Source organism: Leucoraja erinacea, chromosome 13 (genome assembly GCF_028641065.1).
Source record: "Leucoraja erinacea ecotype New England chromosome 13, Leri_hhj_1, whole genome shotgun sequence".
NCBI lineage: Eukaryota > Metazoa > Chordata > Chondrichthyes > Rajiformes > Rajidae > Leucoraja > Leucoraja erinaceus.
Window position 1 is genome coordinate 31797705 of NC_073389.1, and position 17256 is coordinate 31814960.

The 17256-nt window shown below is 43.1% G+C and overlaps 1 protein-coding gene across 1 annotated transcript in view; it reads left to right on the top strand.

Annotated features, from left to right (window-relative positions):
- enox1 (ecto-NOX disulfide-thiol exchanger 1) overlaps nt 1–17256 on the top strand; it is a 183290-nt gene that overhangs the window by 84487 nt on the left and 81547 nt on the right. The window contains 2 exon segments of the mRNA XM_055644792.1: nt 2042–2148; nt 9831–9948. Coding sequence (XP_055500767.1) covers nt 2042–2148; nt 9831–9948 — 225 coding nt within the window.

Consider the following 17256-nt stretch of genomic DNA (forward strand, 5'->3'; position numbering starts at 1 on the left):
CCACAACAATCTTTGCACTATTCTGTTGCTTTGCATTCATTGTATCTATCATTATCATGTATATAATGTACTCCATGTGAGCAGGGAACTGGAGTATAGGGCAATAAACAAATCTGGATCTGAATCTGCCAATCTACCAAAATCCTGAGTGTACTGGATTAATGAAGTTATCATGTACATGGATTGGAAAGTTCCGCACCGTCCTTAATATCCAGGGAAATCCAATGTTATTTGGATGTCCTACAGCAGCAACAGGGGGAGAGTATCTCAAAAGCACGAGCTGTTGGATCAGATTTGCAGAAACAGAATAACACACATACCGATGTGCTGTTGGGTTTGCACTGGGATCGATAGACTATGCTGGGCTTCAGATCCATGCAACTGTAACCTGCTGCTGTGACTGACCTCGTGGGCTGCTTCCAGACACTCATCCTGGGGTCCACTACTGGAATTCTTCCTCTCATCCATTCTCCAACATCGCCTCTGCGGAAATAACACTGATCATCCAGACACCATTCTACTGGGCATCCCATCTTCAGAAACAACACAGCTGATTACATTTGGAGTTGCCTTTGACCAGCCAGGCTCAACATTCTTTAACACTTCCTCAGAAGCTCTTTGAACCCACTGCTCACATACATCAGGAAATTAAAATTCAGCCTTCAGGTAGCTCCTAAAATATTAGGATTTAGAATAGGATATCATCAGCAGGAAACCTAGGAACAACGTTTGTTTGAAATATTGAAAGAGTGGGGTTTTAATGAACAGATATATATATTCCTTATTGGAACATTATAAATGCACAGTTCCTTTCATTTGTTTGAATAGAATTCTGAAGTTTTCTCCAGTTGAAATCTTCTCTTATTCTCATCATAACTGGTTAGCCTCTATCCGTCAGTAACCCAGGGTGGAAGAGTCGAGTAGTAGGTAGAGCTGCTGCCTCAAGGTTTCAGCAACGCAGGTTCGATCCTGACCTCTAGTGCTTTCTGTGTGAAGTTTACATGTTATTCCTGTGGCTGTGAGATTTATCTGAGTGCTCTCTTTTTTCCTTGTGGTTTTTTTGGTCACTTTAAATTGTCTCTAGAGTGTGAGATAAATATATGAGGGTGCTGGAGAATGGGTGCAGAAGAGGAGTGGAGGCCAGCATAGATCAGCCATGATCATTTGAAAGGGAAGCAGGCCTGAGGGGCTTGGTGGCCTCCCTCTGCTCCTATTTCCTGATGTTCTTGTGTAAATGTGCATCACCATCTGGAAATCATCCCCAAGCCACAACATCCTGACTTGTAAATATATCCCCGTTCCCACTGTCTGAGTCTAAATCCTGGAATTCCCTTCTTAACAGCATTGAGGGTAAGGTCACGCCATAATGACGGCAGCAGTTTAAAAGGGTAGATCATGATGATCTTCTCAAGGGTAATTAAAGATGAGCAATTACATGCTAGCTTAGCGTGCAAAGCCCACATCCTTTGAATGAATAAAAAATCCCATACGAATCCTCACATTCACTTCATTCTCCCCAGATTCCACCACTCATCTATACACTAGAGATAATTTAGAAACCCATGTAGTCACAGGCAAAACATGCAAACTCCACACAGACAACACCCAAGGTCAGGATCGAACCCGAGTCACCTTGAGGTAGCAAAACATTAATTACGCCACTGTGCCGCCCCAACAGGAGGTCTGAACCATGTTCAATTGCAAAACGTATAGATTGTAACTCTATGTCAATTGCAAAACGTATAGAAATATGGTGGAGACACTGAGGCTTGAAGAGAGTCCATCTTCATTTGGCACACTGTAAGTATGACAGAGACATTAGTTGGCAGAGTTAAAGGCGCCATGTAATCTTGCTTGTAACTGCGGCACGCTGTGTGCTGTTGAACTGTTAAAAGCAGCTTGTTCTTGCTGAGGATGATCCGGTGCCTGTAACCATGAGTAGAGGCAGTACATTCCCAGCCCCAGTGTGTCTCTGCTTTGTTTTACGTTTCTGATCAAATCGTAAACTGGTTGTTTTCTTTGACTTCCTTGTTTACCAAAGTTGAGCAGATTGTGGCCGTTTTCAAGGCCGCTTCGAAGCAAAAGGCATGGGACCATTTCTCGAAAGCTCAACGCAAGAACATTGATATATGGCGAAAGCAAGCTGAGGTTGGTAAACTAATCTTCTTCCATTTCTATCAGTATCACTTGCTTCTAGACTATATTTGCTAAGTTGCGCATTATAGCTTGCTGTTAGTGTTCGAAGCATTACTGTTGCTCAAAGGCATCGGCATTTCCCCTCTATATTGATGCTTCATGTTGTGCATTGTTATTGGAATCCCTGCAGCCAAATTGATACATGGCATCAGCAACAGACATACACCACTTAGGCTGATGAGCTGCTTTCAATTGATAGTGTATTGTCTTGTTATTTAGGTTAGGAATTTCATTTCATAGAGCAATGGGCAGATTGTGTTCCCTCAAGTAACTGATAGACACGTTTGACATCAGACATCAAAATATAGAGAGGTAATTTCACCCTACTCTTTGTGCCATTTCACTGCCAAACCATGGAGCTGGAAGAACAATATTCAAACAAGTCACATTTCAATGTTATTTTAAAGCAAATGAAAGCAGCTGAAATCCAGGAAAGTGCCCACTTAAATCTGCCAATGGCTTCTAAATGAGGTAGGATTTGCACATTACTTTAGTTTCTAGTGCAATTTTAATACCTTTGCAAAGCCCATTAACACTCAAATGTAACTCTTTTAATCACTCTTCCCTGCTCGCCCTTTCGGTCATGTCCTTGAATTTTGTTCCATTTAACCAAACCTTTATTCACACAACAAGCATATGGATCATTTCATTATTCTCTAAATTAAAACATTTTATCGTCATTTTCAAGGTCCTTCCTGGGCCGGGAGCTATCCACAGAGATTGACTTCCAGGTAGTTTCCCTCAGGATTAATATAATTAGAAAGTTAAAACTAAACAGAGCTAACTTTTAATGCTTCATAACCTTGTTGTTAGAAAAGAGGCCATTAGGCCCAATGAGTCCATGCTGGCTCAGAGCAGAGCAATCCCATCAGTACCAACCCCCCTCTGCTTATTTCCGTGTATCCTTGCAACTGATATTCTCTCACATCATCATCAACTCACTTCCTGAATCTTCAGCCACCCACCCAAATGAGGGTTAACTTAGAGCAGGCAATTAAACCATGAACATGTTATTGGGATGTGAGAGGAATCCGGACCAGTCAGGGGAAACCCACGCAGGTAGAGGGAAAATGTGCAAACTCCACACAGATAGTACCAAATCAAACCCGAGTCACTGGAGCCGTGATGCAGCAGCACTATCTGTGTCAGCACTGTAGATAGGCACAAACGGCTGGAGTAACTCAGTAGGTCAGGCAGCATCTCTGCAGAAAAGGACTAGGTGACATTTTGAGTGGACACCTTTCATCAGACAGATATGTCACCACTGAGCCGCCTCCCAACCCAGTTATGACTGGGGTTTTGGTCATAACAAGTTAATAGTTGATGTCTCCATTTAAATGTTAAGAACATTGTTTCTAGTCCGGGTGCTTCCTGGGCATCAATAGGATCGAGAGTCAGAATCTTTTTCTAATGGTAGAGGGTATCAAAAACAAGAAAGCATTGGTTTAAAGTGAGATGATAGAGTCCTAAAGAGAGATTTGAAAGGAAGGTTTATTTTCCGCAGAGAGTGGTGGATACCTGCAATGTGCGACCAGCGAAGGTAGTGGATTCAAACACAATCACTATGTTGAAGAGACAATTAGACATTAGATTTGGCAAGATATAGAAGGATACAGACCTAATGCACAATGGCTTTTGTGCAGATACTCGGCATGGGTGTGGTGGGCTGAAGGGTGTCTCCAAGCAGTACAAATTTCTGACTCTATAGCAGGCATTTCTCCCAACACTGTGCAATCTGTGGATGCTCCTGTATGTGGAATGAGGAGGCATAGTCTCGGAACATTTTGTGCATGTGAGCGTATGTGTGTCACAGTGGGCCTGGAGCACGGGAGAACATTGGGGCATGTGGAACCTCCGCTTGCACCACCTGAGTTGTGGAGAGGATGGTCTTCAATTGTAGCTGTTGAATTAGGTCACACCAGCCCTCCATCTGCTCTTCCTAAGTCTGAACAGATAGCATTGCTTGTGAACAGATCTATCCCTTGCTAGCTGCTGCTGTCTGACCGTTCCCAGACCCCCGACCTGCTAGACATAAAATGCTGGAGTAACTCAACGGGACAGGCAGCAACTCTGGAGAGAAGGTGGCGTCTCGGGTCGAGCAATGGCATAATTTGCATTTCCACTCTGTGGCCCTGAGGAGACACACACACAAACACACTCCAGCATTTTGTGTCTATCTTCGGTTTAAACCAGCATCTGCAGTTCTTTCCTGCACACCCCGACCCTGCTGTCAGCCAATCTGATAACCATCACCCGTCATGCCCAGATACAGACACACCTGCCATGCCCATGTACCAGATACAGTAAAAAGCTGAATTTGTGTGCTATGCTGTTCAATCACACTGTGCATGAGCACGATCAAACCATACATAAATACGACAGATAGTGCAAATAGAGAAATACCAAAGAGCAGAATAATGTCAAAGCATTATTGCATGACAGTTGCACAGAAAAAGTGCAAGATCTGCAATGAGATAGGTTGGACGATCAGGACTATACCCTAACAAATGGGTGGACCATTCAGTACTGTCTATTGTTGTTGAGCACGAATGTGAGTGAAACATTTGGTGATGAAATCTGGCTTAAATCTCACAAGTCCTGTATCTTCTTGGCATTTTCAGGAGTCTCTAAGCCTGCCCCCACCATCCAGCCAATGTTCCCACCTAAAAGGATCAAGGTCAGTGTTTCTGTCTGCCTGCACACCACTCTGGTGTACCTCTGAATCATCATAGAGGACTCTTGCAATTGTACTGGGATAAGGTATCACAGGCCTGGAGTGACCAGTAGAAAGGGGGTGAACGGGCAGACCAAGACATTGCCCAGAGTTTGCCTCCGTGTACTTCCCCCGTCATCCATTGCATCCATCAGCAACGTTCTCAGTACTCGGGACACTCCTGGGAAGTGGCACCTGGAGAGATATCAGCCTTGATCTTGATAAGTGTCAGAGCTGGCTTGAGGAACTGAATGGCCTCCTCCAGCTCCCAATCTTTATATTTGTATGTCCCCAACAAAGCAGCAGTGGGAACAACCATTAGAAATCCTTACCCATGCTGTCTCCAATAGGTACGACCAAGATAATTTGGGAAATGATAGTGTCAGACACAAGTTAAGAGGAGTAACTGGGAAAGCAGTGGGAACCAATCTACAAGAAGTATATGATGACAAACTTCATTAAACCCAGTTGCAGCACCCAATATGACAATCATTAGAAGTCCTCTCGGCTTGACTTTGATCTGCATTCTGGTATTTCTCCACGATTCACTGGTTCTGCTTCAGTAAACCCTTTGATTGAGGTTCAGAAACTCAGCTAGAAGTAGACTTTGAACAAATTTTTGTGGCCTTTTTTATTTGGGTGCTGTGGTCCAGGAGAGAATTCCTTTCCGAGAATGTCCTTTTTGTGTGAAACCTATCTTGGTTTACAAGTCTAAGATCGAAACTTCCACTTGTTTTTGTTTTTGATCTTTTGTCGATGGGTGTCCATTCAATAAACGCCGTTTTCTACCTCTCAATTTTATCTTCAATGAGAGGGATGCTTTTCCAGAGAAGAAGCATCATGGAGTTGGAATAGGGAAAATTGATTTACATTTTCCTTTTCGCTGGGTTCCATGGAGTTTGAAACTGAGCTTCGAAGCACTACATCTGCAATGGATTAAAGGCGCAGTTAGATAGTCATAGAGTCATACAGCACACAAACAGGCCCATCAGCCCAACACATCCATGCGAAACAAGATGGTCTATCTAAACTAGTCCCACTTACCTAGATTTGGCCCATATCCCTCTAAACCCTTCCTATCCATGTACATGTCTAGATGTCTTTTTAATGTTATTATTCTACCTGTCTTAACTACTATCCCTGGCGGCTTGTTTTATTTACCTATCACATCTGTGGAAAAAGTTACCCCTCGGGTTTCTATTAAATCTTTCCCCTCTCACCTTAAACCTGTGGCCCTAGTTTTTAATTCCCCTACCCTGGAAAAAAGGAAACATTCACCCCAACTATTCCTATCATGATTTTATGTACCTCTTTCAGCCTCTGCACTCCAAGGAATAAAGTCCTAATCCCTCCAACTACTCCATATAGCTCAGACCCTCATAACATCCTCCTAAATCTTCTCGGCACCATTTCCAGCTTATAGGCATCATTCCTATAACAGGGTTATAGGTTATATTGAACACAATATGCCAAGTGTGGCCTCACCAATGATTTGTACATCTGTAATGTCCCAACATAACATCGCATGTTTAAGCAAGAGATGTTTCATTTTGGTCCTGATCCCTCCACCTTTTTCACTTCATTCCTTCTACAAAACGATCTGTAAGATTAACAATGGAAGGGAAATCAGCATAATTGTAACATTTAAATCAAATGACTGCTTACGAGAGTTAGTGGGGTATGAAATTCAATGGAAGTATGTACACAGAATTATTACAGTTTTACTATAATGGAGGTCTTATTCCATTGTGCTTAAAGTAAATTTATGAATGAGCATAATTTTAATTTTAATAAGTTTAATTGTCCTGCCACTGATTCACTGTTCCCACATTGCTCTGCAATATTTGTCTGTGACTTTTAGCTCTTTTCCTTATTAATCCAAATTAGCTGTTCTTCTGTCCCTTATGTTATTTAATATCTGTTTTATGACTAGCAATCCATTATTGGCCAGGTGAATTTGCTTCTATCAGCATTTCAAGGAGCAGCTCGCTGTTTCTGTGCTGTGTGGAATATTTCATCAACACTGTTGACTTTGCCTCATTTATGTTTGAGCAGGGTGGGAAGAGGCCACATTCAAACTTGTCATAGGTTTTGTAGTTAAATGGCAAATTTTGTGCAAACAGAAGTAATGCCTTCACTGTGTTTTCTTTTGCACAATGATCCAAGATAATTTACGACCTTTTTATGTTTTCATGAACTCTCCTTTAGTTTATTTAGTTTAGAGATACAGCGCGGACGCATAGAAACATAGAAAATAGGTGCAGGAGTAGGCCAGGCCCATTGGCCCACTCGGACTGTACCGACCGGCGATCCCTACATATTAATACTATCCTACACACACAAGGGGCAAATTTTACATTTACCAAATCAATTTACCTACATACCTGTACGTCTTTGGAGTGTGGGGGGAAACCAAAGATCTCGGAGAAAACCCATGCAGTCACGGGGAGAATGCACAAACTCCGTACAGACACCACCCGTAGTCAGGATCGAACCCGGGTCTCCGGCACTGTAAGGCAGCAACTCTACCGCTGTGCCACCGTGTCGCCCCAGTGGCGCAGCGGTAGAGGCTGCGGTGGTCAGCCCAACTGACCAAGGTCTGTCAGTTTACTTCAAAGTGTAGATCATTTTGCCATTACTCCATGTCCTGTGTACACTTGACATTGACTAGAACTGACCAAGCTCAACCCCTGAATGTGTGGTGATATAATAGGGTGAGGATGGACCAGGGAGGTAAGATCTTCTGATCTTCACCATAAGAGGTTTTGCAACCCTATCATTTTTTTTGTGACCTTGACAGATGAAATAGAGAGAGGTGCAGACAGATGAAACCCCTTTACATTTCTCACACTACCATCCAAGATATATTCATCTCATTGTTTTCAATAGGATAATTACAAACACCACTGAACAAACTATAATTGAATTGAGTTTTTTTTTTTGGTTTGTGTATACTTACACGCTATCAATTTACCCATTCATAATTTGATTTTAAGTGCAATGTCTGTCACATAGCCAGAATTTGTTGTTGTTTATGTGGAGAAGAAAGTGCCTTTTAAGCATATGACGTTATAAATTGACCTTTTCAGGTGAGTTATTTGAATTAATATTTCTGTTAGGGCCATGCATGACTGACTTTGCGATGAGGCACTTGATGAAATGTTAGACCAGACATTATTGCTAATTAAGAAGCTATGGAAACTCCAGTCTCATTAACGCACAGTTTTAAACAATTCCAAAGTTAGCAAAGGAAGAAATATACATTTTGATTTGTATGAGTATCAGCATGATTTTAACATTTACAAAATACGTATGACTGCATTTTCGGAGACACAGGGGTATGAGTGAATTGAAATTGGATGTAAGTATACCCGCACACAGAATGTTTACAGTTTTATTTCACGTAAAGAGTTAATTTCCTCCATTAAAAACCCACAGGAGATCCACTTAATTAGGTTGATGGAGAAGGTTGTAAAATCCCACTCTCATTTGTGTCATTCTGGATCTGTAATGATTTTTAATGGAAAGTCTTAACTTCATTAATGCAAGAATTAAGGTAAGTGACTTATTATAATGGGGGGGAGGCAGGCACTCATGTGTGCTCATCCCTACAGATTGCTGGCTGTCCTTGCATTGAGAGTATGACCCTTCTCACAGGGTTGTGCTGTGGGGCCCAGTTTCAGTAAGTTCACACCACGGTCTAGAAGGAGAACCAGTTTCAAGGCATCTGGAACTATTGACATTAAAGGTGACACAATGTTATGGTGAGCAGTGCTGCTGCCTCACAGCCCCAGAGAACTGGGTTTGATCCTGACCACTGATATCTACGTGGAGTTTGCCCGTTTTCCCTGTGACCATGTGTATTTTCCTTGGGTGCTTTAGGTTCCTCCTACATCTCAAAGAACTGTGGCTGGGTGTGTGATGAGGAGGGTGGAGAATTGGTGGGAATGTGAGAAAAAAAAGATTGCATGAAAATATATGGGTGGAATAAGTGACAGGATCATTCTGAGACCCATCATAGCCATTGATGGGTCAAATGGCCTCCTATGTCCTAAGGAAATATAAATATGAAATGGTCTGAGTGACTCAGACCCAGACAGTGACACCCAGCCAATTGGAGCAGATAAGTGTCTAATTCTTTGAATCTCACCCAGAAGATGAATCTGTTTACCATGATGGAGATTCAAGAAGCTGAAGTCATATTCAAAAAAATGCAATGCGACCTTGATTTAGACCTGAGAGGTATAAACAGGTTAGACTGCAGGAAACTATTTCCCACAAGAGAGGTGAACACAAATAGGGACGTAGATTTGATTCAGGGTTAGGGATCTGAGGAGGGCCTTTTACCCAGAGAGAAGTAAGTGCCTGGAATTCATTGCAGGAGAGAGTCGTGGAAGCAGAGCCCCTGACAACATTGAAGAGGTGCCTCAACAAGCACTTCAGTCACACAGGCATAGAAGACCAAGTTCTGTAAACCAGGAGTGATATTTACCAATACCCACTGGCTAACATGGATTTGGTGGGCCGAAAGGGCTCTCTCATTGCTGCGTGACTTGGTGGCTATGACTTTGATCTTCTAATTGTATTGCAGCCAATACAAGCACCACATGAGAGAATAAATTAACAATGCACAGCCAACCTCATTGGAAGATCTCCTGTGTTATCAAATAGCAAGTAAGCGGGAGCCAATCCCATCTGTAGGCTACATGATATCACGCCCCCAGCAACATGCAGCCAATACCATCTGCAGATCACTTGTGATATCAAACGCCTAGGAAAACAGCCTATCCCTGCGTGGAAAATCTAACACCCAGTAACACCAGCTCTGTAGGCAGCCACGCAGGAGAGTTTTGTTAAGTTCTGAGCTAGCATTGTGCATTGGCTGCTTGATGTTCATGCTCAAATCCTTCTTCAACAACAGGAGGTCAGAAATGCACACAGTGAAGAACTCATGGAAATTCGTCATGAAGAAGAGATGGAAATGTCCGATGATGACTTTGAAGAAAGTCCATCTAAAATCCCCAGAATCGACGAATCAGGTAAGCTCTCCCTCTTTTTGGCTCTCCATTCTTTGGCTTTTAACTAAAGTTGTAAAGTAGAGGGATTTGAGCTAATAACATTGTATCAACAGCAATAGGAACCTTTTTTTCCAGTATTGTCTCTTCAGTCTTGGATATGCTCTCTTATGATCATAAACAAAGTTACCAACATGGACCTTGAGAGTCACTTGGTTACATTTAACCTGTTGAGAAGAGGTGTACCTCACTGCTTGGGACCCCACTGGCATTTGTTTGAAACATAACATTGGCAGTTCTTTCAATATCCGTTTTCAAAAATTCATTTATTATTTTTTTTAATATATTTAAATGTGTAAGCTAAGTCATATGGGACAGGCAATAAATGTTGGCCTTGCTAGCAATGGCCAGATGAAGGAGGGTCTCGACCCAAAACGTAGCCTATTCCTTCTTTCCATAGATGCTGCCTCACCCACTGAGTTTCTCCAGCATTTTTTGTTTACTTGCCAGAAAAATAATGCTAACAGACTTGCTGCCATACATTGATGAGACGTGAGGAGTGTTTGTTAGTGGCGGTGGTTCTGGGGAAGTGATTTGGGTCTGCAGAGTTGCAGGCAGTGCTGATCGATGCAAGAACTTCACAGAGGCAGGTTATCGAGCAAATTGATTTCCAAACTAAAAAGATTAGAACAGAATACTTTGTGAATAGTGAACAGTTAGAAGCATTGGAGGTCCGAAGAACTTAAATTATGCACCAAAATCATTAAAATGCCACAGACTAGTCCTATAATTTCAATGGCAAATGGAATGCAGCATTTATATCTAAAGTGTCACTTCTGAAAAATGGCCATAGATCAGCAAAGAGCTCATGACATATTGGCACCATGTTGAGAGGCAAATGGTAAGCTGTTGCCTCTGTGTTTCTCAGTGACTCCCTGCAGGTGGGTTTCCTCCACACCCGTGTGAAGTCTAATTCCTGCAAGCCGTCCTTCACGTGTGGTACTGAGCATTACATTAATACCCGCTCCTTATTGAGCAACAGAAATAAGAGCTCCAAGGATACTGAGGAGAAATCGAACTGCCCAGTGTGGTGTCCGAGTTGTACCATATATAGCGAAAGCCCTAAGACCACTGGGACCCAGAGATGCCGGTTACAGCCGGCCCATTTAACCAGATCTCCCGCTCTTCTGCTCCAGTTTAAAGAGGTTTCCCATCATTCCCATCCCCTTCCCACACTAATTGAATAGTGAATTTGAGTTTAGTTTATTGTCACGTGTATCAAGGTACAGTGAAAAGCTTTGGTTGTGCGCTAACCAGTCAGTGGAAAGACAAGACATGATTACAATTGAGCCATCTACAGTGTACAAATACATAATAAAGGGAATAATGTTTAATGCAAGATATATTTTAGTGAAGACTGACCAAAGGTATTCCGTGGTCTCCAATGAGCTAGATAGTAGCTCAGGACTGCTCTCTATGGTTGGTAGAATAGTTGCCTGATAACAGCTGGATAGAAGCTGTCCATGTATCTGGAGGTGTGCGTTTATCGTGAATTACACTCACAGCATGACATTGGATGCTCCCTGCCTTCTATTCCTAGTTTCTATGTCACTATATGCCCAAAGTCTGAAAGAGCAGCTGCCTCATGGTGTCAGGGACCCGGGCTTGATCCTGTCCTTGGGCTTTGTCGGTGTTGAGTTTGCATGCTCTCCCTGTGACTGCATGTGTTCCTCCAGGTGCCCCGATTTCCTACCACATCCCAAAGTGTATGGAGCTGAGTGGTAGTATCCTTGGGGATTTGACGAGAATGTACAGAGAATAAGAATATTGGTATAAATGTAGGATCAGTGTAAATGTGGGCTTGTTGGTACAGGTACTTAGTGAGCAGAAGGCTTGTTTCATGCTGTAGCTCTCTATGAGTCTCTATGAGAAATGTGTGGGCCACATTCTTGTGGGATTAGAATAGTAGATTATTCTCGACAGCAATAACATCTAGGTGACTACTCGCATTATTTTCCTGCTTGCAGCAGCTATATAATTAGCTCCTAATTTACACAAACTCAATTACTATTTGCTCATACAGAACCTATACTAAAAAGCCGCTTGCTTTGCAGTGACTTCCAGAAAGGCAGAGAGTATTTCAAGAAATCAATGAAGAATGAAATGTAATTAGACTTTGATATCTTGTGAAAGGCGTTGTTTCCCTCTGCTCATTGCTTGAGGAACTTGACTTGATGCTGTGACTGGTTCCTTAATGTGAACACATTAGAAAATGCTCAGGCCACGATCTAGTGAATTGTTTGCTTTCAGTTCTCATGATGTAAAAAAAAATAGAATTCTTCTCAAGGTTAATAAAATGTCAAGAGATTTTAGAATTTGTTGCTCTAAATATTACAAGAGGCGCAGTTTAGTGGGAAGCATTAAATTCAAGTTGTTACTATTGAAATCACTTTAAATTTATAGACTCTTGCTGTGTTCCCTGCATGCAAATCATTCGGAAAACATTGTTCAGCTCCTTCAGTTTACGTTTCATTCCAATTATATCACTTGCATTGCCTGCTCCACTGTGAAATCTCCTCAAGGTATGTCTACTATGAAGAAGTTCTCTTCCTCTCTCCGACAAGAGTCAGGCAACATTCTCTCTCACTGCTCCCCCTCTGTGATTCCTCCTGTCCTCCGACTCTACGGCCACGCCTTAACCCAGACCCATTACCACAGCGACGTTTGTTAGCTTGGCACTTGCCTGTACCTCCATCTTCTACCTCATGGATACCAGCTCCGGTTCCAGACCTCCAAGTTCAGACTACAGGTTCCGACAGTTGATCTGCCATTTTAGCATTTTGTGTCTACCTTCAACTTGCATATTTAATTGGTTTGCAATGTATAAGCCTCTTCCACTTCCAGCACAGGGAGGGGCAGTTGCAATCTCGACACATTGGAAGGTGACCCACATCTGCTTCTTGGCATTGGCCATTCCTCACATCTGGTTCTGTGTGTCTTGGCCAACTATTGTCTCCTCTTGATCTGGCACCACTTTGTAATACCCCAGCAGTTTGCATTAGGCCCCAACATCTTCTTTGAACCATGTTCATGTTAGACTCACGAGGGAAAAGGTGAAGGGTAATTGCAGGTTTAACGGGAATGCAGGGTTGAAATTACAGTCAGATCCATCATCATCATCCTATTTTAGGGCAGAGCAAGCTATAAGGAATGGGTGGCCTATTCTTGCACCCAATTCATAGCATAAACCAAATCAGAACAGTGGCAAGCATTTATTCACAAGGTGGCTTGGTCCTTTCCCATAAAAGTTAGCAGATATGAGCTCAATTACGCATACACCATGAATGGTGGGGCCCTGGGGCAGATTGAGACACAGAGTGAGCTGGATGCACAAGTCCAGGGATTCCTGAAAGTGGCAGGAGCGATAGATAAGGTGGTGAAGACACAAAATGGGAGATTGGGCTTCATTAGCCGGGGCGATGAATGTAAGAGCTGGGAGGTCAGGGTACAACTTTACAAAAACAAGCAGGATTATGGTGTGTACTTCTTGTCACCACACTTTTGGAAAGACTTGATTACACTGGAAAAGATGCAGAAGAGATTCAAATGTGGTGTTAGCCGGGATGGTGAGTTTCAGTTGTGAGAAGGGATTGGCGAGGCTGGGTTTGTTTTCCTTAGCATGGAGGTGATTGGGCGGGGACAGAGAATTGTACGTTAGATAATGGGAAATATCTAAACCTAGCGGGCACAAGTTTAGGATGAAGGGGAAAAGGTTTATGTGATCTGAGAAAGAACTTTCTCACCCAATATCTGGAACACACTTCTTGCCCGAGTGGGTGATGGAGGACGGTGCTCTCACAACATCTCAGAACCTGGACCATCCCTACCTTCACCAGCCTTCTTGGTTACTCCTTGATCATCTTAATGAGACATGATCTCCCATGCACAAAACCATGCTGACTATTCCAAATCAGCCCCTGCCTATCCTTCAGAATCTCCAGTAACTTACCTACCACAGAAGTTTGGCTTACTAGTCTGTAGTTCACCGGTTTTTCTTTGCAGTCCTTCTTAAATAAAGGCACACCATTAGGGTGGCACAGTGGTGCAGCTGGTAGAGCCTCTACCTCACAGTGCCAGAGATCTGAGTTTAATCCCGACCTCTGGTGCTGTCTATGTGGAGTTTGCACATTCTCCCTGTGACCACTTGGGTTTCCTTCGAGTGCTCCGTTTTCATCTCACTTTCTAAAGGTGAGAGGATTTGTAGTTTAATTAGCCTCTATAAATTGTGCCTAATGTGTGGGGAGTGGATGAGAAAGTGGGTAACATTGAACAAGTGTGAACATCGATGATCGGTGTGGATTCAGTGGGCCAAAGGACCTGTTTCCGTATGTATCTCTAAAACTAAATTACTACCCTCACATTAACTCACCCATGTGAATCATATACCTCTGTCAGGACCCAAGCAATTTTCTCTCAAGTTTCCTACAGTATCCTTGGATATATTTGATCTGGTGAGGTGTTATCAACATTGGCCCTGTGTTTATGCATGATATTGCAGAAGGGCAGCTTTTTGATGGGAAATAGGAGAGGGCTCAGAGGACACTAATGGTGCAGACACAGGGATACAGAATCAGTGCGTTGTACTTGAAGATGTACAATTTATAGCGAAAGAAGGATTGAAGACATGACTTCAGAATTAAGGGACAGAAGTTTAGGGGTAATATGAGGGGGAACTTCTTTACGCAGAGAATGGTGGCGGTGTGGAATGAGCTCCCAGTGGAAGTGGTGGAGGCAGGTTCATTGGTATCATTTAAAAATAAATTGGATAGGCAATGGATGAGAAGGGAATGGAGGGTTATGGTACGAGTGCAGGCAGGTGGGACTAAGGGGAAGAAAATTTGTTCGGCATGGACTTGTAGGGCCGAGATGGCCTGTTTCCGTGCTGTAATTGTTATATGGTTATATGGTTGCAGTCAACTGCACAACAGAACCACTGGGCACCTAATGGCATTGACAATCAACTACAAAGCAAGACACAACTTCCACTGACAACATGTTCAGTTTACATTTCCCCCTTGTTTTACAGTCAAATCTGTAATACACTGATTAAATCAAAACTGTGGTTAGATTAGTCAGCCTTGCCCTACATTCTGTCATTGTATGATTTCTGCTTTTTGTCCTTGTCAATCTGCTGTAAGTTCAGTAAAAACAAGTAGGCCTTATGTAAAAACCAAAACCCGGTCTATGCAATAGGTCTGTGCTCAACGCTGGTATTAAATCAGGACACAACATTCAGGCAAGTGCACTATACTAGTTCAAATCAAGGATGCCACAGTGGCATAGTGGTAGAGCTACTGCTTTACAGCACCAGAGTCCTGGGTTCGATCCCAACTATGGGTGCTTGTCTGTACGGAGTTTGTATGTTCCCCACATGACCTGCATGGGTTTTAGGTGAATTGGATTGATAGTAAAAAAATGTAAAATTGTCCCTGGGGTAGTGTTAATGTGCAGGCATCGCTGGTCAGTGCGGGCTCGGCGGGCCGAAGGGCCTGTTTCCGCGCTGCATCTCCAAAAAAGACTTGAAGAAGATAGACTCTTACCACTGTCAATTCCTGACCATCAACGACATAAATGGTGTGATTGCAAGGACAGGTCAGAGGTTGGTTATCTTGGGTCAAGCGATTCACCTCATGACACCCCAAAGCCTTCCTGTCCCTTACCAGGCATGAGGCAGGGGTGTGTTGGAACATTGCTCACCAGTCTGCATGAGAGCAGGGACAACACCTTTCAATTTGCTCGACACCATCATGAACGAAGCTGCTGCTTAGTCGCTATCCCATGAGCCAGCCTAAACACTCTGTCCTTCCACAGCTGCAGCGTGTGTCATTTACAAAATGCATTGCTGTTAATCCAACACCACCTCCCAAAATCACAACCTCCACCACCGAGGATAAGGGCCGCAGTCATATGGTAACATCACCACTTGCACGTTCCTTCTGGGAAAAGATACAAGAGCCCAAAGCCCAAATGTACAGACCTAAGATCAGCTTCTTCCCCACTGCGATCAGTCTCCTGAATCGATCACCTCTTTCACACCCTATTCCTGGAGGTGTTGCCATGTATTTACACTTAATTCAACCTCATTCCGTTATTCCATTACTGCACTTTAGTGGGGTTTTTGCACTACTTCAGATTGTACTATAATCTTTGCACTATCTGCGACCGGTTGTCAATCATTTTACCTCCCCTTCCCTTTCCCATCCCTACTGTCCTGGGCTCCCTCCATTGCCAGAGTGAGGCCACGTGCACACCAAAGGAATTACATCTCATATTCCACTTGGGTAGCTTATAATCTAATGGTATGAACATTGTATTCTCCAATCTTAAGTAACATCCCTCCTATCCCCTCTCTCTTTCCTGTGCCCTATCCTCACCCACCCATTAGTGAGCACCCAATTCTACTATCCCAGCTCTCTTTCCTCCCCCCCCCCTTTCCATCTATACCCCCCGCCTTTACTCTTCTCTCTTTATCTGACACCCTTTTGTCTCATTTTCAACTCTAGCCTTTGTTACATTCCAACCATCTATCAATCACTTCCCCCCCTCCCCTCAACTCTTATCACTTGCCAGGCTTTGTACCATCCCCACCTCTCTTTGCCCCCCACTACAATCAGTTAGAAGAGGGGTCCTGACCCAAAATGTTGCATATTCATTGCCTCCACAGATGCTGCCTGACCCTGGAGTTACTCCAGCACTTTGTGTTTGCTCAAGATTGCAGCATCTGCAATTCCTCGTGTCTCCGGTACACCATTCCACCACTGATGCATTTATTGTTGTATCTATCATTACCATGTACGCAGTGTACTGTACGAGCTTCAATGTGAACAAGGATTTTCATTGCACCCTAGTGCACAAGACAATAAATTAAACTGAATCAGAATCTCTCCAAGTCACAACATTTTGATTTGGAAACATGTAGGAAGGAACTGCAGATGCTGGTTTACAATGAAGATAGACACAAAATGCTGGAATAACTCAGGCAGCATCTCTGGACAGAAGGATTGGGTAACGTTTCGGGTCAAGACCCTTCTTCAGACTGAGAGTCAGGGGAGAGGGAAACGAGATATGGAAAGATACAAAGAACATGTAAGGTGTGAAAAGAACAGATAAAGCAGACAGTGGTCAAGGATATGAACAATGGTTCATTGTTGGATGAGGGGAAGGTGACAACGAGCTAAACAAACAGTAAAATTAATCAGGAGGGCAGTGAAACTAGTTGGAGAACCAGTGCGGGGGATCAGGATTTGGAAATATATTGCTGTTTCTTCATAA